Raw genomic sequence first — 27,852 nt, 5'->3', positions numbered from 1 at the left:
GGGTTGCTCGTCAGGTAAGAGACTCTCGTCGGGCGTTCCCGACTAGCGGCTACCCTCGTTTGCTCGTTTGCTTTAGCTGTAATGAAAATGATGTGGAAATCTTGAATGAAAACTCCAATCAGATTTGTGTAAAAAAATCAATTATATTATTTAATGGCATAACAAATATCATAATTGTACATATAAAAAATTGTCAATCTATTAAAAACTAAACAAAAACAAAATATAGAAAAAATATGTTTTGTGCATGGGTCGGATGTGCGTGTGTGTGTGTGTGTATACGCATGAGTATATCACCGCAAATTACAAAAGTACTCGAAAGTACGCGTTAATGTTAAACATAAGAGAAAGAAAATAAAAAGTATACCAAGTGTTAACGACTGCGCAATACTCTGTTCACAATGTGTTTGAACAATTGAATCAGTCGAAATGCGTCTTGCGCCATTTGATGCGAAGACTGTCGAGTGACTGTAACAATAGGAATTATCGATCCTTGGGGCCTGGGCGTGATCGATCGGAGTTCTCGGTAGTCGCCCGAGAAATATATTCAGACCAGGGCTGCGCAGCTGAACAGAAAAAAAAAAAAACAAATGTATTGCCGGTTCGGTTCACGAACCAGCTCCCTGCCTGAAGATTCGGTTCAAGTTCAAACCTTGTTGTCTTCCTATCGAATTATGTATATGAAAATAATGAAAATTTTCTAATTTACAATTTTGTACATGCAAGAGGCATTAATTGGAGCCAAAGTTTGTTATACTCTGAGGCTAAAGCTCGCTTAAAAGTTATTTTCCTTTGAACCGAATAATTTTTGAAAAATAAATCATTCGGTTCGGGTTGTGTGTGTTGGCCAAAGGTGCGGTTCATTGGAGTTGCGGTGTGGAACTGGTTCCAAGTTCACAGGGCACTAAACAAATATGCCCTTTTTCCACTATATACAGAGCATGAAAAGCGAAGCTTACTTAAGAGTTATTTACTTTTCAATCGAATTTTATTTGAGAAATAAATCATTCGGAGTTCCGGCAGTTCCGCTCTGGAACTGGTTCCAAGTTCACGAAATACTAATATCAAATATGCCCCTTTTCCCGCTGTGTATACAGAGTATAAAAAACAAAACTGTAAACCGAAATTGTTGCGTGTCCAATTGATTTTGTTGTTGTTGTTGTTGTTGTTAGCTTTCTGCTGCTGCAGCCCACACCCCCCCGCCCGCCACCTACCAACCCCTCGGCCATTGTTGATTTATAAATAATGTATGCCTAAAGCTATGAATACGTGTATGTGTATGCATGCATGTGTGTGTAGCCCTGACCTAAGCCTACTCTTAGTACATATATTGTCTAGCGCTGCGTACGGCACACACTTTTCTTTTTTGATTTTCATCCAACGTTCTTTTCTTTACAAATTTTCCCTAAACGCTAACGACAAAAAAAAAAAAAAAAAAAAATTGGGAAACAGACTAAAAAATAATAATAAAAAAAGAAAAAAAAAAACAGAGTATAAAAAATTGAAAATCAATAAAAATGATTTAACAAAGTCGAACATTGCCCTGCCCCCGCGTCCCTGCGCTGCCCAGCCCTGCCCCCGTGCCAGGCCCATCCGGATGAAGCTAACTGAGCGCCAGCTGCTCAGAATTGTACTTCTGCTCGGCCTTGTGCTCCTGATAGCGCTGCAGCGGCGGAATGGCAAACATGACCAGCCCACTGATGGCGATCATCAGGCCAGCCATGAGGAACGCCGGCGAATAGGAGCCGGTTATGTCGTACATCCAGCCTGTCAATAAAATATGCACGATTATATATGAGATATCTGTACGATATGCTGGCATATGCAACTCACCGCCAATGGGCGGTCCAATGAAACTGGCAATGCCCTGGAAGAGCAGCAGCAGACCAAAGGCATTGGTCAGCTTCTCCAGGCCCAGCAGATCGACCAATATGACCGAGGTCAGGCCCACGTAGGCGCCAATGGTGAAGCCGAACACGGAGCAATAGATGAGCAGCGAGTTGAAGTCGCCGCACAGTGGCACCATCGCCGTGGCTGCAACAATTGGGTGTCAGGCGTAAGCAACAGCTGGAATAAATCACGGCTGAGCCGACTTACCAATGCCGCAGGCGGTTAGGCAAACATTGTAGACGAGCAGGCGATTCACCCACGGCTTGTCCGCTATGTAGCCCAGAATGATGCGTCCAATGGTGTTGGCCACGCCGATCGAGGCAATCAGATAGCTGGCCTCCGATTTGCCAATGTTCAGAGTTTCCGCCTGGGAGACAACGTACAGATAGGGCACATTGAAGCCGATGCTTGTGCAGAAATTCGATACGGAGAAGATCACAAAGATCACGTCCTTCAGCAGCGAGAAGTTCATCATTTCCGCGAATGTGTCGCGCGTCTCCTTCGAGCAGCTGATGCAGCCGCAGCATTTGGTCACCTCCTGTGGATGGCAAACGGTTCGTAAATCGTAAATCAAACATTTTCTATACCCTTTGAAAATGTCTAAGCCAGGGTAGCATAGGCCTAACAGCTATAGTTACTCATTTGGTATGAATTGATCGAAAATGTTTCACTTTTTCAGAGAAATTCGCCCATGCCAGCCAAATTGTATTCTAGAGTCGTGGGCTTTCGTATTAACACACTTTTTTATGTCATTTTGCAGCACTGAAAATTTCAAAAAGATCGGACTGTACAGACCGAAGTTATACGAAGAAGGAAGGACGTCTACTTGTCGTGCATTTTGTTCTTTGAGTAATTTTCGCAGCTTTCCATTCAGATCTATGACTTTTCGAGCTCTATTCGTTTTCTGAAGGAACGGACTGTATAGACCGAAGGAGCATATACAAAGAAGCAAGTGGAAAGGGTATCTACGGGTCAGGCATTTTCCTAGAGTAATCTTCGCAGCTTTGCTTTTCAGAACTGGGTTCGAGTTCGAACGACAAACTTTTAGGGTTAGGCAATTAATTGGAACTAGTTCAATCACAAGTGGAACTAGTTCAGTCAGAAGTGGAACTAGTCTAATGCGTAACTGGTTCACTTTTCTTGACAGTTTCGGGTGTCTTGGGTTCAACGCAAGTTCTCTTCCGCGTTGCAGCCTAAGCACGCCTGATCAAGGTCGAATGGCTGGTTGGTTGAGTGGTTGGGTTGGGTGGTTGGGTGGCCCATAGGTGTGAGGGGTGGTGTGGATGGGGGAGGGGGGGGGGGACTGGAGCGCTACGCATGTCAGATTAGCATATACGCACATTGAAATGAGCCATATGTAAGTAGCTCATGTAAGTTTAATGCAGGCTGATTTAATGAATAATTAAGAGGCGGGCCGACGGGTCGCCGCCGTGTGGCCCAAAAGCCGTCGCTACTTGTCGCTGGCGGTTAGTGTCTGTGCGCCCGTAAAGCTGGCAGCAACTGGAACTGGAACTGGAACTGGGCCTGGAATCGCCTGGCAATGACACAAACACTGGCCGAGTTCTTTGAGGACAGCGAAATCTTTGTCACCGGCGGCTCGGGCGTGGTCGGCAAGGCGCTAATCGAGAAGCTACTGCGCTCCTGCAATGTGAAACGTATCTATTTGCTGCTGCGTCCGCGACGCCAGCTCAATGCCGAGCAGCGGCTGGCCAAGCTGCGCAACGCGAAGGTGTTTCAGGTGCTGCGCTTGCAGAAGCCGCAGGAGCTGAACAAACTATACGCCATACCAGGCGATGTCTCGGAGCCCGGTCTGGGCATTGATGAGCAGCACCGGCAGCTGCTCGATAATGTCTCGCTGCTGTTCCACTGCGCCGCCACGGTGCGCTTCGATGAGCCGCTGCGCGTTGCCCTCCAGCTGAATGTGGGCGGCACTCTGGAGGCATTGAGATTCGCCGAGCATCTGCGAAAGCTGCGCATCTTTGTGCATGTCTCCACGTTCTTTAGCAATCCCTATTTGCAGCGCGTGGAGCCCAAGGTGCCTAATTGCATTCCCCTCGCGTCCCATTCGCCGCTTGGCTAAGTTCTCTCGCTACTCGTTTCTTTCCTCTTCCAGTGCTATTCCTCGCCCATGGACTGGCGCATGTGTCTGCGTATGCTGCACGAGATCAAGGACGATAACATCCTGGACACGCTCACCCGCAAGTGAGTTCCTATCCATACTCTGTTCTCATACTCCTAGCTCAAAGAGGGGGTGGGCAAAACGTTTCAACCATCAAGTGACTCTCAAAGAGACGACATATTGAACAAAGTGACTCTCAAACTGATGAGCTGAGACTGTGAAACTGTGAAAAGAGCGCCTCTTATACTGTGGCTTTTGGAAATTCAAAAGTAGATCTTTATTAAATGGAATGACAATGACAGTTTTTTTTTTTGTGACTCTCAAACTGTCAAACTAAGCATTGACTCCCCCAGCCGTGACTCTAAAACTGTGCTATGAAAGGAGTTAATGGTATGGAGATCAACATCACTAATTAATAAACTGAGTTTTGTGACTTTCAAACTGTAATTATTAAGCGACAACTGTGACTCCACAACTGCGACCTTAATATGTATACTAAATGAAGCGAGGTTTAATCATTTAAAAGTGTAATTTGGTGGAAGTGAAGCTCAAACTTTAAAGCAGTGACTCTTAAACTGCGACCTTCAAACGAACTCCAAAACTGTGACTTTAAGTCGTAACCTTCAAACTGTGACTTTAGGAATTGTTGCGACTTGCAGCTTAGCTGAGTAAACTGACCAGTTTAACAGGGTCAAGCGATCAATGAGCTCAATGGGGGAGGATTTGAAGTCGACTGTCTGATGATATATATATGTTTTGCTTGCTACACTGTCCAACACTTAATCCTCTCTAGGCTAATTGTGGGCTTTCCCAACACATACACCTTTACGAAGAACCTGGCCGAGTCTCTGATCAACGACTATCGCACGCGCCTGCCGGTTATCGTCTATCGGCCCTCGATAGGTTTGTTTATCTCTCTCTTCTTTTATTCCCCCACCACCCATTAATCGATAACCGATTTAATCGGATTGTGTTTCGGGCACAGTGCTCTTTGCGGTAACCGACCCACTGCCCGGCTACGCGCCCTCGCTGATGGGCGCCATGGGCCTCTTCTCGCTGGTGGGCGCCGGCCTGCTGAAGACCGTCTATATAGGGCGCGATGTACACCTGGATATAACACCGCAGGATATGGGCATAAAGGGCATGATCTATTACACCAAGTGCGGCTACGATGCCTACCGTCAGGGGTGAGTGCCCTTATCATAATCCCGCAAAAAACATATATCTATATATTTCCATTTTACCCTTGCCCGTACAACTGCAGGACGCCCAAGGAGCTGCTGGTGTACCAAACCTCGTCGCGCAACCACATACCCTTCACGTTCCGGAGAATGGCCACGCACATGGACACAATGAATCTGTGGTACAGTGGCGCCTTCCTCAAGAATCTTTGGGTGCCGGGCTGTCACTATACGGACAATCGTTTCGTCTACAAGTTTCTCGTCTTCACCAAGCAGGTGCTGCCCGCCCTATTTGTGGATTTGCTGCTGCGCCTCTGCGGTCGCCCCCCGGCCATAATGCCCATCATGCGTAAGCTCTACCACACGCTCGAGGTGATGAAGCCCTTCATGTTCAACAACTATGACAGTCCCGGCGCCACAGATCTTAAGCGCATGCTGGAGCAGAACAGAAAGTAAGCCATGTCCATATCTATATCAATTGATAACAAAAAAAACGTTTTGCGCATTGTTTTACACTTGTTTCGCCAAATCCACACTACATTGTGAAAGATGGCGGAGTGAGTGGAAACGGCAAACTCTTGCCTAAAAATCGATGTCAGGCATATTACATTTCTAACGAGGCGTGGAAAAGAAGCTAATGTGGACAACTTTTTTAATGTTTATCTGAATTTGTATTGCAGCACCGAATTCGATCTGTTCGATGAATACGAATACGCACACCGCACGGATCGCCTGACCTCCGCCTGCAGCAATATGATACAGAGCATACGGCACGATCTGCTCAACGAGGATCCCAGCACGTTGCCCCGGGCCAAGCTACTAATTAGCATGTAAGTAATGAATTATTGATATATATATATATTGTTTATATGTCTGTATAAATCTCTGACTGCAGCAAGAAAGCCATCTACAATGTGGCACGCTTGTTTCTGCTCTATAAGCTGCTGAGCTGGCTCTGGTGCCACTTTCTGGCCTAGTTCGTCTCGAGGATGTTCGGACTCGCCCTCAACCAAGTTAGACTTAAATATTTTTGTTTTTTTTTTTTTTTTTTCTTAGATTAGAGCATTAGCTATTCCTGGAAACGGACAACTTGGCATTTAATGTGTTGAATGGATCTGGCGTTGCCAGATGTTTACCAAAAACTGGCAATCGTTTTTTTATTTCAACTCTTAAGCTTGAAGAATGTTCATTGAAATCAATTTTTAGCTGTCTATTTAAATCAGTCTTGAAATTGAAAATCCTAAAGCTAAAAGTAGCTGAAAAGTATCTGAAAACTTTAAAGTTCTATAGTTTTGAAGGTCTAGGAGCCATTCGAAAAGTGAAGAAACTTGAAACCGTTTTTATGATAGAGCTCTATATATATATATGCCTGATAAATTTGGTATATTTGGTATATACTAAATAAGAAATCTAGCGGTATTTCCTTGTAGCTGGAAACACAGATAATATCTCTGGAGAATTTTAGATTGATTGCGCGTATTGGATAATGAAAACTTTGGCAAAGGCTCAACCAAGGATTTTCAGCTGAGCCAGAGTCCAGTTTCCAGGAATATCTCAACTTCGGTGCACCGAAGCAGCGGGTTTTTTTTTTTTTATTTTTTTTTTGTCGCTAGCCCTTAAGTAGCCTTTGGCTGTACACAACAAAGTTTTCCATATAAAATTCAAGTGTCAAAAAACCAAAATCAATAAAAATAAATAAATCAACCAGAGCCCCATGAGCGAAGCTGCGGCCAATACACAGCCCGGCGAAGCCGATCCCAGCAAGCAGACGCGCCGCCAACGTCTGGTGCAGAGATTGCGACTGGCACTGGGCCTACACAGAAGGTGGCGCATTCCCTTGACCCCGATGCGGTTTCTGTTCTTTCTGATACGCTGCCTGCTGGCGCTGCTGGTCGTGATCTACATGACGCTGCTCTGGGACGAGTATCGGGCACGCCAGAGGACGCAGCGGCTGCGGCAACCCCAGCCCAAGTGGTCCGGGTTGCCGTGATTGAATAAAGTCAAATACCAGCTGGCGTGTGTGTGTGTGTGTGTGTGTGTGCTTGGCTTACCTGACTCTGGGCCAGCGGATGCGTCTGTCTGAGGGAGCCGTAGCGCCTGATGATGCCGGAACCAGAGCGCGAATGCGAGAGATCATTCCGTGAGCTGGCGTACTCCGGTATATTGTGCAGTGAGCCCTGCAATTCAGTATACGGTCAATATCGAATCGTGGCCGTAACATCCACCTACCTGATAGAGTGCATCCGGGCGGTACATGGTGCCGCTGGCGCTGCGCTCACGGTGCGTCTCGCGCAGCGGCATCAGCTGCGGCTGGCTGGCAAATGTCCGGCCAAAGTCATCGTTGCTGGTGCTCTTCACCACCGTCGGGCCATTGATCTGGCTGGCCTGCCCGTTGAGCAGCCCATTTGAGTTGTTGTTCTGCTTGGACATTAAACATGATTAGTGTGTGTGGGCGTTACGGTACGGGACGGGGCATGGATGGGAACTTACCAAACTGGGCTTGAGATTATGGCCAACGCTGTTGGAGCGACAGAGCCCGCCGCCGCCGCCGCCGGAGGCCGAATCTGGTCGCGGCGGCAGCTGCAGATATTGATCCGTTGGCGCTGCCGTTGGTTTCGCTCCGGCGACTTGAGCCTTGAGCGGCTCCAGTTCGGCGGGCGTGACATTTTGATCCATGATCGTCGATTTCTTTGTCCGCTTGGTCACTGTGGGACGCGGCGCCTCGAGTGGCCGGAACATGGCGCCGAATATAATGCAATTGAGTACCACGCCGCCAATGATGAGCATTGCGCCGCGCCAGCCATAGCTCTTGATCAGCAGCTCCGTCAGCGGGGCAAAGACAAAGGTGCCAAAGCCGGAGCCGCATACGGCAATGCCCGTGGCCAGGGAGCGTCGCGCCTCGAAGTATTGCGTTACGCTGACAATGGCCGGCAAATAGATGAGACCGAAGCCCAAGCCAGTGCCGAAGCCAATGGTCACTATCAGCGTGGCCACATTCTGGGCAAACATGCTGCCAATTATGCAGCCGGCCGCCAGAATGGCGCCCGCAATGGTCACCGGTCGACAGCCATAGCGATTCACAAACGAAGAGCTGATGGGACCTGGTTCGGATGCAGTCAATAGCTTGTGGATTAGCTCTGTTTCGGATCGAACAATACCGGCAGACTGCCCACTTACCGGATGAAAAGGTAACGCCCACCATTATGGATGCTATCCAGGCGGTATAGCCTTTGCCCTCATTGAAATACGTGAGAAACTCATTGTAGAATATGCCAAACGAGTAGGTCATGCCGTCGGCTAAGTGTGGAATAGATAATAGGGTGTTTATTTTGACAGTGTGGCAACCCTAAAGCTTGCTTAAGTGCTCTTTTCGGGCTATAAAGATCTAGGCATACTGCTAATACGAGCTAGTTTTAGTTGACAGCCGGTTTAATTTATTAAATCGCTTGTCAAAGGTATTTTCCTTTCTTTTTTACACGTGTGGCAACGCCATACAGGTTGCTGCTGTTAATGTTAATATTCATTTTTAAAATGTTGCTAATTTTTTCGCAAAAGTGGCCACATATTTTTTCAACTGTCAAACGCAAGCTTTTGTTTTTGTTCGCAAATGTGCATCAGTGCTGCCAGACGTGCAAAAGACTTTACACATTTAACAATTAGTTAAACTGCGTGTCAAATTTGCATTGACAATGAAAAGGCGTCTACTTCGAACTAACACCGAATCCAATTGGCCAGAGTCTAATTGGCATAAGACCCGCTCTACAACTAAGCCCCCCAAAAAGTAGGCAATGCTTCATTTGACTTGCGGATGAATTTGCGGTTAAAAGTGCTTTAAAACTGAGAATTTCGAATAGCTGCTCATAAATCAGTTTAGCTGGCAATTAATGAAAGTTCCGTCAGTGCGTTTTTCTTCCCTCCCCCTCGCCTTACACCCTCTTTTCTGTTTATCAGCACCGTTGCTACCGTTGACATTTTTATGACCCAGAATTAGGCGACCTGATAAGGGGCATGGCCACGTTGGCCACATGTGGAGTTTCTTATGGCTCCGACATGATAAGATTGGCCAATTAACCAAAATTGATAATTATGTATAGCCAATTACATGTACGCCCCTCGTCTGTTCCAATGCACACATATCTATATATATATATTAGTGCATATATTTATTAATGTAGGTATAAACATGGGCCCTATCGTAAATCAGCTGCTAACTAAATTTTATGGCCGGGCGCTAATCGCGCGTCTGGCTAACAAATTGGATTTGCACGATTAGTGCGTTTATTTCTGCTACACGCCGGCCCTACCCATATCATAGGCTAACCAAGGTTTTTTTTTCGCCTTTTCATCCATAGATATTTATATAGTTTTTGGTTTTTATTGATTTATGAATGCAGCTCCGGACGGTTGCCATGCGACTGGGCCAGGCAAATTGGCAGCGACAAATTCAAGTAGAAATTGAAGCAGAAGCAGCAGGAATTTATAATAGATTTAAAAGTTCACAGTACACAGTACACAGTGCGCACAGTGGTTGAATATCAATCAACACGCTGCGAAATTTTATCTGTATTTAACCTGAAGCTAACTTAAAAAAAAAAAAAAATTGCTGCATACCAAATACTCAAGAGTTCAGATTCGTTGCAAAGTTTAAAGTAATAGAAAAATGCCAGGTTCGAACCCGCAATTGGTTAAGAGCCCAGAATCGAATCGTTGTAAATATTTGTCGGGCTAACAGCCTTGGCTAACATTGATTAATCACATCAACTTAGACTTTGCTTTATCGTTATTATAGCTCTTGATAGCGACACTATCGATTTGATTATAGATTAGACATTAGTTAGTTCAAGTTCTCTGAGTTACCAACTCAAACATTGTGTTTGTCAAGTGCCTGAGAACATGCTGATCAAGTGCCTGATAATGTCTACAATTATTCGATTATGCTTAAATACTATGTCAAAGGCATGCACACTTGTCGCTTTATCACACATCCATTGGGAATGATATGAAATATGAAAAATATATTTGCTGGAATTTCTAGCTCAGATAATATCTGGCTTCTTTTCAGCTGACTTGCTTTAAATTTCAATCGCCTTTCTATGCGATTTTCAAGCATGTACTACGTTTTGTTATTTTCCTCTATGACACGCTTTTCGCTCACTTCGCATGCCTTTCTATCAGATTATCAACAATTTTTAATTGTCATAACTGGACGTGCAATTTGTATGCGACCTTGCCCCACTGTGCGTCCACTTGTTGGCCCGTGTCAAGTGTCCACGCTGGTTAATTGACTTTGGGATGAGCACTTACTGACTATGTGAATCATGAACGAGCCAAAGACCACAACCCAGCCCCAGCCGCCATCTGGGGGCGTGGGCAATGGATCCATATCCATTTCGCATTGCCCATTCCCATTGCCCGGCTGCGTCTGTTGGGATTTTCTGCGTGCTGGCGGTCCGTGCACCATTTTGTGACCTTATCCTGTGGAATGTGTGCGTGTGTGTGTGTGTGTGTGTGTGTGTGTGTGTGACTAGCCCACGGCCCTGCGGCGTTTGTCTTGACCTCGACCGCTGTGACTGCTGCTCAAGGTGTATGTGTGCGTGCGTCTCTCTCCCTCTCTCTCTCTTTATCTCGGGTCGAGAAGTTCCTTATCTGAGCTGCGATTTCAACTGCAGCGGCTGCTGTAGCATGTTGTGCGGGCCGTCTGAAATGATTTGAAAAGCAATTAGATATGGAAACATCATATCAGCATAAAACGACAATAAAAACAGCAAAGATGCTTAAGAAAATGTCAAGTAAATCTCGTGAAAACATCAATACAAGTATAAATTGCTTAAAATTCTCAATGGGTTATAGCATCGGACTAAGGACAAGGCATTGCAAACAGATAAATTGAAACTTCTTCACGTAGCTAAACAGACTTTGACCTCGAGTTGGCCAGCTTCAAGCTTAGTTAATATTTAACAGGTGAGTAGAAACATTGGGTAAAAAGTGTATGATGGCAATTCTATAAATTGAGGCATGCATTGTTTTTAGATATTTTTAAATTAAACATAAATAAATTTTAAATTTCTCTCAAGATATACAGAACTATATATGGGAAATATTAAACATTATTCCTAATTCAAATTAGCTTTGCAAAAGTGGTGTCAATATTCGAGCCACGACTGTAACTTGGCTGTCAACCAGCTTCAATTTGAGGTGCTGCCAATTTAGCGATATCGGCGTTGCCACACTTTAAGCTGTTGACAGATCATAACTAATAAAATAATGAAAATGCTGACGTTGTTTGCCAGAGTTGAAAAATTCATGAAATGCAGCTATCACTGCAAACGGAGACAGATAGAAATGGGAGCTGTTGTTGGGGCTGATGTGTGCAAAACCGAATCGAAGCGGTTATCAGGCGCCACCTTCCGAACTGCCCGTCAATCGGGCGACATAACGCTGACGAGTCAAAACAAAAACAAATATTTGGCTTGGACAATGGCAGAGAGAGAAAGACCGAGAGAGAGAGAAAGAGTATCTCAGTAGTCTAGAAGCTTCGTTGTTTTGCGATTGTTGTCGCCGCTGGGCTGCTATCAGCGGCCTCTTGAACTGCGCGGGCGCAGACGGGCGCTCAAATAGAGGGGAGGTGGGCCTCTGACATGATCCGATCCGATTCGAACCGAAACAAATCGTGCATCAAAACAAATGGCAACGTATAAAAACAGTTTTATTTTTAATTAAAACTCATTTATAGAGTGCCTTTGATTATCAGGCCGCTAGACCCCCAGCGTTTGTTTTGCTGACAATAAAATTTATATATAAATATACGTAAATATAATAATGATATAGAAATTGTACAAACACAGTCGTTAACCGAACAACAGCTGAGCGCAAATCAAATCTGGTTTATGCGTACACAAAATTCAAGATAATCAATCATTGAGCAACTGATTGCTGGCAATGCTCTCTGTCTACGTTGACAGTCACTGTAAATTATTGTCAAGCTCTACATTGATTTTGAAGCTCTAATCATAAGACTAATATGTTGTCAATTGGAGTGCTGCCCAATTAGCCGACAATCAATGGCATATATTGGCAGCATTCCAATTAAACACACACTAGCAGGGTGGTAACACTTTTCTTTTGACTGCAGTGCTGCCACCTGATTAACTGCCAAATTAGGTGGCATCACGACAGCATCTCTTTAGGCAGGAGAGAATTGTCAGTCTGCAAGTGAATGCAGCGTTGCCAGTGCGGTAATTATGCATCTAACTGGACAGCAGTGGGAACGTTGCATTATCTAATTGAATTTGGAAAAAACGTGGAAAAGCTGCATTATCTAATGTCAGACACTCAAAAACATTCTAAACATTCTACTTTACATGCTTGTACACATTTGTGACGCCTGTAAAAGGTGTTAAATTTTGTTTTGATTCGCCTTAAAGCGGCTGCATCTGCATATTTATGCTCAAGTACATGTGTGTATATATAATGCGATTTCTTGCATGCCCAATCAACGTTGTTGTTCTCGCTGCCCGCAAGTTAAAACAATGCGCAAAAGTTGCAACAATGCAACGCGATGATTATAATGACACAATAAATGCACAGAGAGCAGAAAAACAAAAGAAAACAAAAAAAAAATATATATATATATATATATATATACGTATACAAGAGAATAACAAAGAGGAAAAACAAAATCAGAATCGAAATAACAAGGAAATGCAGCGCTTTTGATAGTGTCGCAAACGGAATACCCTTTCATGAGTTGCGAACAAGTCAAGCGTGCCCGAATCGCAGATACCCTGTGCTCAGTGTTCAGTGTTCTTTCGAGAGAGTCGAGATTATACCAAATCTGGCAACTGTAGCCATTTAATCTGCGAGATATGATCCAAATACAGATATCGATATCGATTTCGATAACGATATCGATATATCTGCACAGTTTCTTTCTGTAGCGTTAGTCGAGTTGGAAGCACAGTTCCTTGACCTCTTACATAATATATCTTATATATTAAATCGTGACACATAATGGCAAACTGTTGTGTAACTTTTTGCTAGGGTATTACAATGAAAATGAGAACACAATTGCTTGAGTTTTCTATCCGCCGATTATCAGCGAATGCTCACATGTTGTCACAGAAAAGCGCCAGCTTATGTACATATCTATATCTGTTCTATACATATTTTCTATGTGTCTTATATGCTGCACCTAACAATAGCAAGCGCAGCAAAATTTGATTAGGTTTGGCTTGTGGCAGCTGAGGGGCGTCTCCGACAGCAGCAACAAGTGTGTGTGTGTGTGTGTGACTCACCAGTCACAGTCGCAGTCGCAGTCACAGTCACCGTTCACGCCTCACACTCACCGCCAAAAGTTAGCGCACGGCGGCGCTGAGCTTTGTGTAATCACGGACAATTAAATTAGAACGAGGTACCTGAACCTCTGCTCGGCAACAAGCAGCACACACACACACAACCACCCACACACCCACAGAGAGACATCAATTTGTTGTTGCTGTTGAAAATGAAATCACAAGTCTTGACCATGAATTTCAGTCGGACGTGCCAGAGAACTGGATGATTCGCCTAATCTCGTGCGGTTAAATTACATACAAAAATTGTGATAGAAGATGAAAAGAATATTGCGCATACGCAGCGTTAAGCTAATTAAAAGCGAGCAAATGAGACAGCGAGAGTGAGAGAGAGGCAGAGCGGAAGAGTGGACATGTGCAACGCCCACTTAATATGTTCAATAAAAGAAAGAATTCAAAGAGATAGAAAATTAACACCAAGACTAAATACCATTAAAAAGCTATATAGGCGATATACCAATTGGATATAGTATATCGAGCCAAGATATCGTGATAAGCCAAAAAGTTGTTCAAGGCAGACAAAAAAAGAAGATTCAATAAGAGCTGCAGCAAATCAGTTGTCTATATAAAAATCTTATTAACTGCATAGTCTATACATCTAACAAGTAAAACCGTTGTGTTCAGGCATAGTGTGTCAAGCTGTTTCAATAGAAAATAACGAGCTATGACGGAGCTTATAAGAGCTAGAGACATCAAACTTGGGATATACAGACTTAGAGTACCTACTCCGTTGCCTCAATTTTACAGCTAAAGCCTTGGACTTTCGCATTTATACATTTTTCTATAGCATTTGTATGCTCCAAAAATTTCATCAAAATCGGACTGTAAGCACCGAAGTTAATCCAGAATGTATTTTCCAGATTAAGTCTGGGCAAAGGAAAGCGCATGCGTGCGTGCGTGCGTGCATGCGTGCGTGCATGCGTGCGTGCGTGCGCTCGTTTCCGTCTGTTCCTGGCATTAAAACTCTTATTTGCTGTGTGATGAAAAGTGTTCTCAACCATTTTCGAGAAAGATCCGGAAAGTCTTAATGTGAAATGTTGAGCCTGCATTTGCATAGGTTCCATCCATTCTGGGGTGCACTCACTCAGTGCTATTGTTTAGACGAATTGGTTCGGTCTAAAGTCGAGTCTCTGGCTCCTATCAGGCGGCGACCGATAACAGCTTCAGCTTCGCTTGGCCTGTTAACGACGCTTGGGCTTTATCTAAGCGGCGTCAGCGAGTGTGTGTGTGTGTGTGTGTGTGTGTGCGGGTGGGGAGGGAGGGGTGAGGAATGCGTCATGAGGAATGCATACTGACCTATCCCCAGCCTTGGCCCAGACTCAAAAGTGGAAATTTTCAAAGGAAATTGCAATTTGGCAAACGCCAACAAGCTGCTTGCCGGCGGGTTGGTCTTTGAAGGGGTGGGGGAGGGGAAGGGGAGGGGGAGGCGAGGTCGGCAAGTGGGCTGCCAGGCTGTTTACTTTACTGTGGTTTCGGCAGCTTTTGCGTTGCAGCTATTGTTGTTGTTGTTGCCAAGTCGTTGAACCCGCGAAATAAACAAAATGCCAAAGAGAGAGAGAGAGAGAGAGAGAGAGAGAGACTGCGATAACGAGGGCTGCACTATGAATCACGTTCAGTTCAGAGTTCAGTTGGCTGGTTCATTTGCCAACCCACTCCGTGGTTCCAACGGAACCATTCGCTCACCTTGTGGCAAAGCATTCTGACGCTGTTCGACATGAATGGGAAATGGAAAATGGGAAAGGCGCACGCGATTGTCTCAGTGTGTGTGTGTGTGTGTGTGTGTGTGAAAGCAAGATGAATGAAAGACATTTATGAGGCTGCAAGCCTTCAGGCAGAAATATAATAAAAACTGTCGCAGTTGCATTTACTTTTAATTTAATTTTTATTTATTTTTTTTTGGCTTTACGCGCTGCGTCTTTGTCTTTAGCTCGCTCTCTCTCTCTCTCTCGCTCCGTAGCTGCCTCTATCAGAGTCAGATTCGCACTTTGTTCATTACAGATAGCGCATTAATTAGCATTCTATTAATTTACACGCCTGTCACAATAATGCACTCGAATTGTGCGGTCAGACAATTTAATTGCTTTGGCCTTGGCTTTGATTCGTGTCGCGTCTCGTCACGCTACCCCCGCCAATCCTGCCGAGCCACCCGAACCACGGGAATGGCCTGCCACTTGACCCAGTGACATCCTTTTCCTAGCCCCTGAACCCTTCTGATTAACCGCATTTCGATAGGTTAGGTTATTGATATTGATATTATTTGGAGTTTTGACGAAATTCAATTTACAGATGCGTGTTTTAAGTGGATACCAATTATAAAAACGCCCCTTGTGGAACAGAGAATATTATTTATATCAATAAAATTGTGTTTAGGAGATTTTATTAGAGGACCAATAATAATAATATTAGTAATGATAATGACAATGATAATGATAATGGTAATGGTTATGATAATGATAATGATAATGATAATGATAATGGTAATGGTAATGATATTGACAGTGATAATGATAATGATAATGGTAATGATAATGATAATGATAATAATAAGAATAAGAAAACTTAATGATAAGAAGTTTAGTTGTCTGCAATTTAGGTTTAGAACTTGCAGTTACAGTCAGATAATACATAGATAAGCCGCCTTGAGACTAAACAAGTAAGAGTCTCTAGTCGGAAATTCGCGAATAGAGGATACGCTAAATGCCGACTCTACCAATACACATACTATGGCATACTATTCTAGCAGCAGGACGTTAACAGGATTAACGATATCGATTTTTATCGATCGCTGAAAACGGAGCAAGTTATCGATTATCGGAAACAAGGTGGCGCTAGGTTCTGAGATCGACAGACAGACATCCTCTGCACAAAAACATTCTGCCCAAAAAAGTAAAAGAAAATCAAAACAAATATAATTAATAATATTTGTTATCAAAATGCATTCAATAATATAATTGCACTCCATGCTCGAATCTTGAATATACAATTCGTTACACTTATGATAAGATATATGTATATGTTCTGTGAATTTGAACTGTTTGGCTTTGTTCTTGACATGATCGTATCGCCGTCCGGCAAGTTCATTGCCACGGTCCGCCTTGGAGGCATTAATACCCTTGTTTACGCCGCACTCAGTGCGGCAGCCACCTGTTGCCAAATGGGACTAACTGTGTCACAGTGAGGCGCCTTTCACACCCACAATCCCAATCACAGCCACAATCACACCCACACCGAACGATTCTCTCTGCTTGGCACTCCCGCTCGTATATGTAGATATTGAATGTTGTATATTTTTAGTGATATTGTGTGTTAGAAATTGAGAGAGATTTAAAAATAGTTGCACGTTTTTGGTTGATTCGAGATTTTCCCAACATTGTCAGTGCATGCCTTGCATTCGATCAGTCAAATATTGCATATATGTATGCATCTTACCTGATCCTGCCTTGCAGTTAGCGCCTTAATATATTTTATATATAAGTTTTATTTTGTTTTGGAATTTCCTTTTCTTGCGCTTGGCTCAGTTGCACTTTGATTGTTTTATGTTGTAGTAGTGTCCTTTGGATTTTTGAATTTCAATAATTTTTCAATGAACACTTCACACTTTGCACTCGATGCGCGTCGCTGAGCTGCCGTTTGGGAACTGAAAGCGCGTCAACTTTGAAAATTGGCGGTTATTGAAATTGAAAACAAAAACAAAAACAAACTGTTAAATATATATATTTATAAATATATAGATATATATTTATGATTGAGGCACAGCGCAGAGAATTTCGAATTTCGATCTCGACTATCGGAGTGTTTAACGGTAATTGCGAGTATTTGCTTGGCTTTCGGCTCGACCAGCTGGGCTTTATTTTATTTATGATTATATTCTTTTTATTTAGTTCTTATTTTGTTGGATCTTGTGCTCTGCTCTGGAGTGCTGCACAGCCGTTGCCGTTGTCAGTGCGCGGCCAAATAAATCGTCAAGCAAAAAACAAAAAAAAAAACGTATAAATTGCGGCCTGCCGCTCCGCAGCCAATCTACAAATGAGTGGCAACTCTTGCGCCTGCTCGCTCGCGTTTGCGTTCGCGCTCTGCTGCTCTCCGGTGCGCGCGCTCTCTGTGTGCTTTCTTATCAGTGCGCCAGAGAGTATGTAAGAGAGAGAGAGAGAGCGCGCATTAATCTGTGTTAAATTTTAATTAACATATTTTTTGTTGAACAATTTTATATGTATAGTATGAGCTTAGTAAATGACAATTGTTATAAATGTGATAACTAACTATATATTGCTGCTCTCCATTTTGTTCCCCCTCCCGCCCTCCCCCTCTCTCTCTCTATCTCTCCTTCTCTCCCTGGCTGAATTTTACAACCTTTTGCCGTAGTTGGCAACATAATAAAGCTGACGATAATCTATTAAATTTGCAATAGTCTGTATTCCAGGGTATCTATAATCAGGGCATCTACAATCGAAACTAGTTGTTTTCCTTTTTTGTTTAGATAAAATTACTGCAATTCTTTAAAGAATTTATCTTTTTACTATTTCTTTTACTACTATATAAAATTTAAAAAGAAAAAATACCAAAATGAAATGGAAAAATACCGAATAATGAATAGACTTTTAAGCTCACTTCTTCCTACGCATTTACTAAGCCAGTCAAGGCCAAAGAACTGCAGTTGAAAAAGTTAAACAATGTAAGATATAAATATATATGGTCCACTGCTTATATCATAATCTTTATAGCACTGCTTTAGAGTATGTACGGCGTCGGTGTATATTACAGATAACAAGCATTTTGCTTTAATTTGTTGCCAATCGCGCTGTCCAATAAACACACACACACACACACACACACACACAAACGAAACTTTAAAAATGTATTTGCTGGAGAAGACTGCGGCACAGTGGGACCAGTAAACAGTTGAAATCCACAACAAAATTGTAATGTGACCAGATAGAAATACATAGATAAGTTTCATGGAATTTTGCGCACTTTCGCAACACTGTGCTTTAGTTGTGAATAACTGGAGCGATGTTCACACTGGCCGCCTAATTCGTTGAGCAAACGAATCTAAAAGCTGGCCAATGTGTTAGGGAAATTGATTCTGTATTCAAAATACAATGCATGGTTTTTTTATTTCTTTTTCGAGCATGATTAATCATTGGATTGCTCCCTGCCACTTCTTTGGTATCTGTGATCTATGTGCCAGTCGGTAGGGCCATGCGATTCGCCTTATCGCCAACATCAACAAGGGTCGGCTAATCAGTCCGTGCCTATCAATAGCAGCCGTAGCGAGGCGTTGTGGGGGTGCGCAACTCGTGATCGGGTCCCCGGTCCCCGGCCCCCGACCCTGACCACCGCCCGCGTGAGATCTTCGCGCTGCCGTCATACGATTAACGGTCGCCGTAATGCGAGCTGATAAGCGGCACAGGTTTTGATAACACGAATTGATTTTGTTGTTCGCATCGAATTCCAAACGCAAATGAATACCCATGTAAAACATCCATTACAGCGAGCTATACGAAGAATACCCTAGTCGAAAACGAATACGAAATCATGCTTGATTTTCAACTAGAATACAGTGCTCACTCGCTAGTGCGAATGCCAGAAATTATTCGTATTTCAAGAGAACAAATTTAGAAGAAAAAAAAATACATATATAAAAATGATTTAAGCAGAGTTTAGAAAACAACTTCTTACTGCTCGACTGTCCAAACAGGCTTATATAGAATTAACGTAATATCTGAACAAATTTCGTAACTTCTTTGACAATTCTTCCAGTTGGAAGCGTAGCTGGGCGAGGAGGAGTCAATATTGATCAATATGCCACGCCCACTTGAGCTGAACATATTTGCTGTAAACAATCGAAGCTGGAGCGTTCGATAAGCGGGCAGTGCGATAACACAATATCGATAACGTTTGCGATAACGATTGCGAGCCGTAAATGCAAATAGAGCGGAACGAAATTTCAATCGCACAGGAGCGCATTCAGGCTGAAACGGGTCGCCTTTGTTTGAATTGTTTGTTATCGAGATCGTTTCGTGAAACGTGCCTCAATTGAAATAATGCTCAGAAACTGGAAAATTGAGTAGTGAAATTGTTCCGTTCGTAAGTCGAATAAGTGAATTGTGAAAATATTTGATATACATATATATGTATATATATATATATATATATATTTTTCTTATATATATATATATATATATATATATATTTTGATGCAGCCCACGCCCACCAAAGCTACACACATATATATACAATCAAGAGAACACATGCTGGAATTGTGATCATGGAAGCGAACACTCTGAATAGAGCTAACCCCACCGGCAGCAGCAGCGACAGCAGCAGCAGCAACTGGTGCTGCATCATGGACAAACTGCCCAAGGCAGCGGTGGCCATAGGGGACGGGCCGGCGCCCACCCAGCCAACGAAGCTGTTCGAATGGCTGTGCGCCAAGAATCTGCCGCAGCTGGAGGATGAAACGCCGCCGATTGGCTTCTATGAGGTGCTGGAGCATGCGGAGATCGCATTCCATTGCACGCGCTGCGACAAGCTGATGATCAGCCTGGATGCACAGTTGCTGCAACGGAGCATCGGTACCCAGACACAGATACGTGCCCAATTGCAGGCCGAAACACAGACGCTGCGGTCACAGCTAGCGCAGGGGCAACATGCACAGACCCAGACCCAGACCCAGACCCACAAACAGATTCAGGGGCAGGCCGACAGCGAGACACAGACACAGACGCAGACACAGAAACAAACGCAGACGCAGACGCAGGCTCCCAACCAGGAGACGCTATTGTTGCCAGTGCAGCTGGTGGGCAGCGCCAGTGTGCCGCAGCAGCGATCCCTGCTCGACGCATTCCAGGATGTGTGGCAGCTGCGGCTGCGCGGACGCTCGCTGTGGTCGCTGCTAAAGACGCTTCTGGTGCTCATCTCGCTGCTGCACGGCTGTTATGTGCTGGGCGGCAGCCTGCAGCGGTTGCCCGTATTGCGGCGCCTGATCCTGACGGCGCAGGCGATATGCCAGCCGGCGCCGCCGCCGCCGCCCCAGCCGCGCACCCTGCCCGCCTTCATTTGGAGCCAGCTGTGCCGTTTGGCCCGTAAGCTGCACATCGTTTGACCGCGCTGCGCTCCTGTACTTCTGCGCTCCGCTCAGCGGGACGCATCGGCAGATCGTCTATTTGACTAGTTGCCTGCGTCTGCTCTTTTTTACTACTACTCCTCCTCCTGGCCCAACGCCTACTGCTGCTCCTCATTCCTCTTCAACTACGTTTATTTTGTGCTATTTATAAGCTCCACTTGCTCGGACCCGGACCCGGCTTACCGGGCCGCTTGCGATTTAGCGTCGACATAGGTAAAGCCATTTGTTTGATGTGTTCCTGTTGCCACAGTTGGTATTTCTGTGTGTTGTTCCAGACAAAAGACAACAATAATAACCGAGACCTAGATTACACCCAGCCGAAAAAAACAAAAAAAAAAAGTATCTGAATTTAGAAATTTTCATTGTGTAGCCGGGGACGGCGGCGATAACGACTTGGACGGCAACTCAAATTTAAGGTCAATACTTGTAGCATCAACCAATACAAGGTATACACAGATATATATGTTAAAAAAAAAAAGACAAAAACAACCAAAAAAAAAAAAACCAATAAATGCAACAACTGTGCGTGAAATTCCATTCTCCGAGCTGCCACTGGGCCAATGGCCGCCAGATGCGCAGCCTCTTGGCCCAAAGACCCCAATCCCTGATAAGCGACACCTTTTCACGGCCATATTCGGGCGTCTGCAGATTTTTGTTAGGTGCATTCACTTGTCCCCAAAACGGAACTGTGCCGCTCCCGTATCGCCCTCCACCTGCCCATCGCCCATGGAACATTTGGTTCGTATCGCACAAGTTTTTGGTTTTAGGTCTTATTTCTGGTCTTGACACAGTAGCCAGTAGATCTCATAAAGGATCGACTCCGATAAGATAAGCCAAATGGAAAATTGGGTTTTATTGATTCATTTTCGAAAAAAAAAAGTCTGCTTCGAAATACCCTGCACTCAGTTGTGCCTGCTCTTTAATAACTCTCATCTTTCATCAACAAACATCCAAATGTGTGAAATGTCGTATATTTCGCCTAATCGATATTTATCGGTTTTAGAAAACTTTAACTAAATATCGAGCCAAAAATATGATATAAGAGCGTTTATATATTTCGTTGGTTTTATACCTAAGCCGAATTCGACCTGGTCAAGATTTTCTACACATGAAGTGAGAGTTAAGTGCTTTTGCATACAAACAGTATACCCTCTTGCACGTATGCTATGTGTACAGGGTATACGGAAGCAGAAAAAAAAAACTACACGACAACTTAGTGGAAAAGCACGTGCTCCAATAACAACAATTTTGACATATATTAATTTTTTTTTATTTTTAAATTTCTGTCCGGGGTCTGAGGTTCACTTAATCAGTGAAGCCGCGAATAGAGCTGAGGCCGGACACGTGAGTTACGCTTCCGCTGCTCTGATCTGTTTTTGACCTTTTGTAGTATACACTTTATACACTTTTGTGGCAGGTCCCAAGCAAAAATCGCTGGTTCGGTTCAAAGTTCGAACCAGCTGCCCGCCTTGAGGATAGATTTGGGCTAGATTTAAGTACTTATTTGATATACTATAACCGTTATAGCTTGATTAGCTTGATTTGATCGATTTAGTTGAATTTCTAGCTAAGCCAAAAAGCATTTTTCAAATATATTATTCCACATACCGAATATTAATGTATGTCATCACCAAAAGTGTTCTTAAGGCGCTCAGCGATATTTACACAGTTCTCGATAATTAAGCTGGTATATAGAAAGTGTAGACTTTTTGCAGTTACCGTAGCTGAAGACATTACATCCTGAGCATATCAACAAAGCTTGTGAACTCAGCTAAGACAGTCTTGAATGTGAGATCGAGATCGAATTTTCAGAAAGTCCAAAATGACCAATTAAATGCAGCTACGCTTCGACAGAAGCTGGGCACACTCACGAATTGTTTCTGACATAAGCCGAACATAACCTTTAAAAGAGTGCTGTCCACATAAATAAGATATTGTTGTTGCTGTAGATACACATATACAATGTAAATATCATTTATCATTTTATCATTTATCATTTACACAATTCGCATTGCATTTAAAGTGATTTCAATATTGATTTGATTTTAATGCAATTTGTTGTTCTCTTTTGTTCGCATTCTGCGTCTGTTGTTGTTGTTGTTGTTGTTGTCAATCAGTTGTCATTGTCATTCGCCGTTATGTCTGTGTGCAGCGAGCATGAAAAATAACTTTACTCCAACCACCCCCCCCCCCCTTCTGCCACGCTTACAGCGGGCGGATTGAAGAATGCGCCTTGAAATAAAATTCATGCAAATTAGCTGACAAAACGTTGCCATATACACATCCACGTGCAAATACATCGATAATACACATACATGTGCATAAACATAGACGTATACGAGCTCAGCTAGTAACTGTAAATTGTGCAGCCATATTGTTTTTGTTTTTGTTTTTGTTATTGTTTTCTTGTATGCAGCAAAACAGTTACATGTGCAATAACAGCAAAAGTTGGCCACAGTGCCGCCTAAAAGCGCGCAACGGCTTTAAGAAACTCATGGGAAGCCCAACACAGCCAGGCACTGTGCGGCGCGGGGCATCTAAACTCACAGCCAAAGAGTGGTGAGACAGGCAGGGGGGGGGGGGTGGGGTGGGGTGGGGTGTCGTTTGTATTGTTGCCGCTTTCTATTTAACATGCTCTTGTCCATTGCGCAGCATTAATAATGCTGGTCGCTGGGGGAAGACCTTGTCGCACCTGTTGAGGGCTGCCCTGCGGCAGCAGCAGCAGCTCGGATAAACATCAGCCTGTACATGAGTGTGCATGTGTGTGTGTGTGTGTGTGTGTGTGTGTGTGAGAGAGAGGCCTTTTTGCATGTGCAAGTGGAATTGTGGCAAGTGAGCTGAGTTAATTATGTGCAACTAATGAAAGGTGCCGGGCCAGACGAAAGCAGCAAAAGCTCTGCGAGAAGAACCTTGAAGCCCGCGCCATGCACTACTCTTTGGCTAAAATTCAATTGCATACACTTCAAAAAATTATTGTATTACTAATAGAGAATATTCAATTTTTATTTTATTTAACAAACTAAATAAATAAAAAAATAAATTAATTTAATTTAATTATATGCCAAATAATATATATTATTTTAAATAGTTTGTCATAGTTTGTAAGCCTAACAATTATTTATATTTTTTATGTAAATCAATTAAATTTCTGTTCAAATTGTTAAGCATGCAATTTGTTTCATAGAAATGCTTGCGAGATTTTTAAAAGCACACCAATTTTTTTTTTTTTTTAAGTGTATGCAACAATCTACAATTAATACAAATTACTTTAAAAGGAAGTTTCACTGTACTACGGCTTCTGTTTTTACTTCCGCTGTGCGCTACACGTGCCGAGTCCCGTGCCAGTCAATCTTTGTGTGTGTGTGTGTGTGTGTGTGTGTGTGCTTGCGTGTTTGTGTGTGTGTGACAGGTGGTTATATCGATGCAGCGCCGCCATTTGCATGTTCCGTTTGAACGTTTGTCAGTTTCTCTGTCTTTGTACGTCACGTAAGCTCACCTTAGGGCTGCCGTTGAAGGTGCCGGGGGTCTGTGGGTCTGTGGGGTGGGGGACCACGTGACGGCAGGCTAGCACGTGGGTCGATCTTTTCGACTGCAGGTCACGGACACCACGGATACGATGACGCGGCGCGTCGTGATGCGGCGCACAGGCAGAGCGAAGCAAAAAGCAATTTGTTCACGTAATTAATTTGAAGGCTCGCGCTAATATGGATAACAACAAACAATTAACTCCGTTTAACGCAATTTTGTCACGCACGCACATGAACGCGCTCGAGCCAGCGTCAAAACTCAGAGCCGGAGTTGTAAACGTATTCGGAGCCGGAGTTGTAAGTCGCAGCCGGAACCGGTCGTATTTGGTGCTGCCGGCGTATCAGCCGGCCAATTGGAAATGACGACTGTTTTGTGGTTGTTGCCACGAGCGGATGCGGATGCGGATGCGGACAGACAGGCGCGCACAGCGACTGACAGTGCCGCAGTAACCGTGTGGCATTTGCGCAACGGCCACCTGAGGATTCAGTGGCCGTTATTTTCGTTGTTATTTGGGCCGAAGAGACGAAGCGAAGACGAAGAGGCAGACAGCTTTCGCTATTCAAATGCAGCGCCGCCAGAGGAGAGCTTCTAAGTTTGAATTGCATTGTGAAACGCGCACAACGAAAGCTCACGCAGCGTCATTGAAAGCTTTCAGGCATATGCCGTTACAGGATCTGTGACCATCCCCTAGAATAAGAGCACAGACACAAACACATAGACATGCACACGGACATACACACAAATGCACACATATATATATGCATACACACACATACATATGTGTACATATAATCTGTGAAATTTGTATAAATTCGGTTTATTTGTTTTCTGTTGAGTTTTTCGGACAAAAATGATCATGCAACATATGAAGCAGCATTGGAATATACGTAAAAATGTGCGACTATAGCTGATGGGAGCTGTAAACTATGGTTCCCCTCCACGAGCGCCATCCTCCTCGTCAATGTCCACCCAGCCATCGTCGCTGAGCTCGGCGATGGTGTCGTTGTCATCGGCCACAGCCGCCACACTGGTGTCGTCTTCGGTGGAACCGGAATTGGTGTTGCTGCTGACAATCACAGCTGTTGACCAACCAACAGCGGCGGGCAGGTCCTCCATCTGACGTTGAGTCACTGGCGTCTCGGATGTCGAGTCGCTGGCAGTCGATGGGGCCGTTTCGGTGGCCGTTGCCGTCACTGATGATGACCTGCCCGCTTCAATGGCGGCTTTAATCTTGTTGCGCCTACGCACAGCCTCGTACTCCTCCAAATCGGACAGCTTCAGCTTAATACTTTGCAATTCGCGCTTTAACATTACTTTTCTTCACCAAACATACATGCGTACTGAAAACAGTTATAATGCTAGGCTGCCACCCAGGCGAAGCGCTTTTGAAAGCGCGCGGCAGAGCTGCCAGCTTTTCGATGGCCGATAGTTACCAAAACTGTAAATGCTAATTTGATATATAAGTTAACAGTCTGATCTAAATGCAATATATGGCAAGCAAAAACTATTTATTTCGCTCATATTTCAATGCTAAAATATAGTTAAATTGGAAATATACTAAACTAGTGAAGGCGTGTAACAGCGCTGCCAGCTTCTCGCTGGGCTGTAAGAAACAAGAATCTAATATACAAATTATGGCATTTATCGTAAATTACGCACAGCATGACAAATAAATTAACAAATTTGTTTAATTTGCGTGTTGACGGAAGCTGTAGATGCAATGCGAGTATATATTTTGTGTAATCGATAGTGTCATCGACCGACCGCCACACTTTAGTATGTGACGTCTATCGTTGCAATTTTTTTTCGTTCAATTATTTTGAACAACAAACAAGTGGGCGAAATAACGCGTCGGGGCTTCGGTACGGCTCTCTGGCTTAACTACACACAGCCGCGCTCTTGGGACTGCGTTCGCGAGCGCTATTTGTTTATTCACGCCGATGTTTGTTATAGATTGACTCTATTGTTGTTGTTGGTCTTCTTTTCTTTTTGTTTTACGTTTTTTTCTTTTTTTTTTTTCTTCTTTTGGGTAGCAGCAGCGGCAGCTGTGCTGATCTGGCATAGCCCGCGGCGAGTGGCACGTCGCACCTGAAAAAGCGCGCGGCTAGTGCTGAATGAATTGGCACTGTGAGACGACTTGATTCCGCCTGATGAGCAGCGCAACGTCCGAAAAAATGAACGGACGCACCATACGCATCAATCGGGTGCCAGCTACCATAACCGCCATTCTGCTGACCATTGTGCTTGTTTACTTTCTCAACTTTCACAAGGATGAGCGGCCGGCCATCTATGGCATGCTACGCAGCGATAATAAAGTGAATCTGCGCAAAATGCTAATTGCCGCCATACAGGCGGCACAGCGCGGCGGGTTGGAGGTGTTGGATGTGGCGCATACGCGCCAGCTAAAGGAGCGCAGCAAGGGCAAAACGGCTGAAGGTGTCAACGATCCGTTTACGGACGCGGATGGCCGCTCGCATTGTGTGATGAAGCAGGGTTTGCAGCGCATTTTTCCGCGTGTTCGCATCTTCTCCGAGGAGGACAAGGAGCATTGCAAGGATGCGCACAGTTTCGATCTGGATCCCACTGTGCTCCACGAGACAGCCAGCGTGCCCGACGTGGCAGTAACCGCGCAAGATGTAACCATTTGGGTGGATCCGCTCGATGCCACCAAAGAGTTTACAGGTACATACACACATACATAGGCTCGTTCGCAATCTCATCTATTCCTTCTGCCCCTCCAGAGGAGCTGTACGAGTATGTTACGACCATGGTGTGCGTCGCTGTCGCCGGCCGTCCAGTGATCGGCGTCATACACAATCCGTTCAGCGGCCAGACAGCTTGGGCGTGGGTGGGCCACAGCATGTCCGAGTATCTGGATGAGCTGCACAAGCAGCCGCGCCTCAACTCCGAACAGCCCATCATCACCGTATCGCGATCGCATGCCGCCGCCGTCAAGGAGGTGGCGCGCAATGTGTTTGGCGAGAATGTCAGCTTGCTGACAGCCGCCGGTGCCGGTTACAAGGTGCTGCAAGTTGTGGCCAACAATGCGACCGCCTATCTGCACACTTCCATCATCAAGAAGTGGGACATATGCGCCGGCGAGGCCATACTGCGCGCCCTTGGCGGCGCCATGTCCACGCTCGACGATGAGCCCATCAACTATGGCCCCCACGACTCGCCAGTGAATAGCGGCGGCCTTTTGGCCAGCCTGGACCAGCATGAGGAGTACATGGAACGCTTCGCCAAATATCGTTCAACGCACAATGGCAAGCTCAGGTAGTGAAGGGTTTGCCAATCTGCTAATGCCCAATCTCTGGAATCTCTGCCGGCAGCTGATGCACACATGCAACGTCGACAGCCTAGGCTTAAGTTAAATGATAGAATGAAAAAAAGAAAAAAAAAAAAAACAAAAAAAAACCGGTTCCTGTGCCGCACAGCTTTTATCAGTTTATTTTAGGCGGGTCATGAACCCGCCGAACGCAAACGTAAACGCAAAACAACACGCGGATCGAGTCCACAAATTAAATGAGAATTATTTTAAATTCTGTTTAGCTTTTTACGAAAATTGTTTATATCACGATTTCGCTGTATGTTGAACTGTCAAATGTTATTCCGTTGTTTAATTAATCCTTTCATTAATTGAAGTGTAAAATATGT

General features: G+C 44.3%; 5 protein-coding genes across 7 annotated transcripts; 3 read left to right on the top strand and 2 right to left on the bottom strand.

Annotated features, from left to right (window-relative positions):
* Positions 1–129: 129 nt before the first annotated feature.
* Mct1 (Monocarboxylate transporter 1) lies at positions 130–17,502 on the bottom strand. Its single transcript, XM_002057170.4, has 9 exons — positions 16,971–17,502; positions 10,495–10,888; positions 8,368–8,487; positions 7,681–8,291; positions 7,420–7,608; positions 7,242–7,367; positions 2,098–2,428; positions 1,834–2,034; positions 130–1,767 (listed from the first exon to the last, which is right to left on the bottom strand). Exons 2-9 carry the CDS (start codon positions 10,649–10,651, stop codon positions 1,604–1,606), a joined length of 1,899 nt encoding a protein of 632 aa, XP_002057206.1. The 5' UTR covers positions 10,652–10,888; positions 16,971–17,502; the 3' UTR covers positions 130–1,603.
* FarO (Fatty acyl-CoA reductase in oenocytes) lies at positions 3,356–6,908 on the top strand. Its single transcript, XM_002057171.4, has 7 exons — positions 3,356–3,925; positions 4,004–4,092; positions 4,803–4,912; positions 4,995–5,196; positions 5,274–5,642; positions 5,871–6,020; positions 6,086–6,908. Exons 1-7 carry the CDS (start codon positions 3,431–3,433, stop codon positions 6,165–6,167), a joined length of 1,497 nt encoding a protein of 498 aa, XP_002057207.1. The 5' UTR covers positions 3,356–3,430; the 3' UTR covers positions 6,168–6,908.
* A 1,973-nt stretch (positions 17,503–19,475) lies between the features above and the next one.
* On the top strand, positions 19,476–21,185 carry LOC6633395 (uncharacterized). The gene is made up of 2 exons (XM_002057169.4): positions 19,476–19,628; positions 19,745–21,185. The coding sequence occupies exon 2, from the start codon at positions 19,810–19,812 to the stop codon at positions 20,644–20,646; it is 837 nt and encodes a 278-aa protein (XP_002057205.1). The 5' UTR covers positions 19,476–19,628; positions 19,745–19,809; the 3' UTR covers positions 20,647–21,185.
* Positions 21,186–24,996: 3,811 nt separating this feature from the next.
* Positions 24,997–25,545, bottom strand: LOC6633852 (uncharacterized). The gene has a single exon (XM_002057168.4). The coding sequence runs from the start codon at positions 25,504–25,506 to the stop codon at positions 25,120–25,122; it is 387 nt and encodes a 128-aa protein (XP_002057204.1). The 5' UTR covers positions 25,507–25,545; the 3' UTR covers positions 24,997–25,119.
* Positions 25,546–25,966: 421 nt separating this feature from the next.
* Positions 25,967–27,737, top strand: LOC6633851 (putative inositol monophosphatase 3). Of its 3 annotated transcripts, none has more exons than XM_015169972.3 (3): positions 25,967–26,057; positions 26,232–26,877; positions 26,937–27,737. In XM_015169972.3, exons 2-3 carry the CDS (start codon positions 26,346–26,348, stop codon positions 27,473–27,475), a joined length of 1,071 nt encoding a protein of 356 aa, XP_015025458.1. In that variant the 5' UTR covers positions 25,967–26,057; positions 26,232–26,345; the 3' UTR covers positions 27,476–27,737. The 3 variants fall into 3 exon arrangements, with proteins under 3 accessions (XP_015025458.1, XP_002057203.2, XP_032295983.1); XM_002057167.4 differs by having other exon boundaries at positions 25,982–26,137; XM_032440092.2 differs by having other exon boundaries at positions 26,002–26,137; positions 26,229–26,877.
* Positions 27,738–27,852: the final 115 nt, after the last annotated feature.

The sequence above is a fragment of the Drosophila virilis genome, chromosome X (genome assembly GCF_030788295.1).
Source record: "Drosophila virilis strain 15010-1051.87 chromosome X, Dvir_AGI_RSII-ME, whole genome shotgun sequence".
NCBI classification, from domain to species: Eukaryota; Metazoa; Arthropoda; class Insecta; order Diptera; family Drosophilidae; genus Drosophila; species Drosophila virilis.
Note: the sequence above shows the minus strand (reverse complement) of the source record. Positions and strands in the feature narration are given on the sequence as shown.

Bases quoted from the DNA above. Each gene is read 5' to 3' on its own strand.
- Mct1 (XM_002057170.4), bottom strand. From the start codon at position 10,651: ATGGTGCACGGACCGCCAGCACGCAGAAAATCCCAACAGACGCAGCCG. The intron at 7,609-7,680 runs GTAAGTTCCCAT...ATGTCCAAGCAG, and splicing joins ATAATCTCAAGCCCAGTTTG to AACAACAACTCAAATGGGCT. The intron at 7,368-7,419 runs GTAGGTGGATGT...ACTGAATTGCAG, and splicing joins GCCCGGATGCACTCTATCAG to GGCTCACTGCACAATATACC.
- LOC6633395 (XM_002057169.4), top strand. From the start codon at position 19,810: ATGGAAGCGAACACTCTGAATAGAGCTAACCCCACCGGCAGCAGCAGC.
- LOC6633851 (XM_015169972.3), top strand. From the start codon at position 26,346: ATGAGCAGCGCAACGTCCGAAAAAATGAACGGACGCACCATACGCATC. The intron at 26,878-26,936 runs GTACATACACAC...CTGCCCCTCCAG, and splicing joins TGCCACCAAAGAGTTTACAG to AGGAGCTGTACGAGTATGTT.
- FarO (XM_002057171.4), top strand. From the start codon at position 3,431: ATGACACAAACACTGGCCGAGTTCTTTGAGGACAGCGAAATCTTTGTC. The intron at 3,926-4,003 runs GTGCCTAATTGC...TTCCTCTTCCAG, and splicing joins TGCAGCGCGTGGAGCCCAAG to TGCTATTCCTCGCCCATGGA. The intron at 6,021-6,085 runs GTAAGTAATGAA...CTCTGACTGCAG, and splicing joins GCCAAGCTACTAATTAGCAT to CAAGAAAGCCATCTACAATG.
- LOC6633852 (XM_002057168.4), bottom strand. From the start codon at position 25,506: ATGTTAAAGCGCGAATTGCAAAGTATTAAGCTGAAGCTGTCCGATTTG.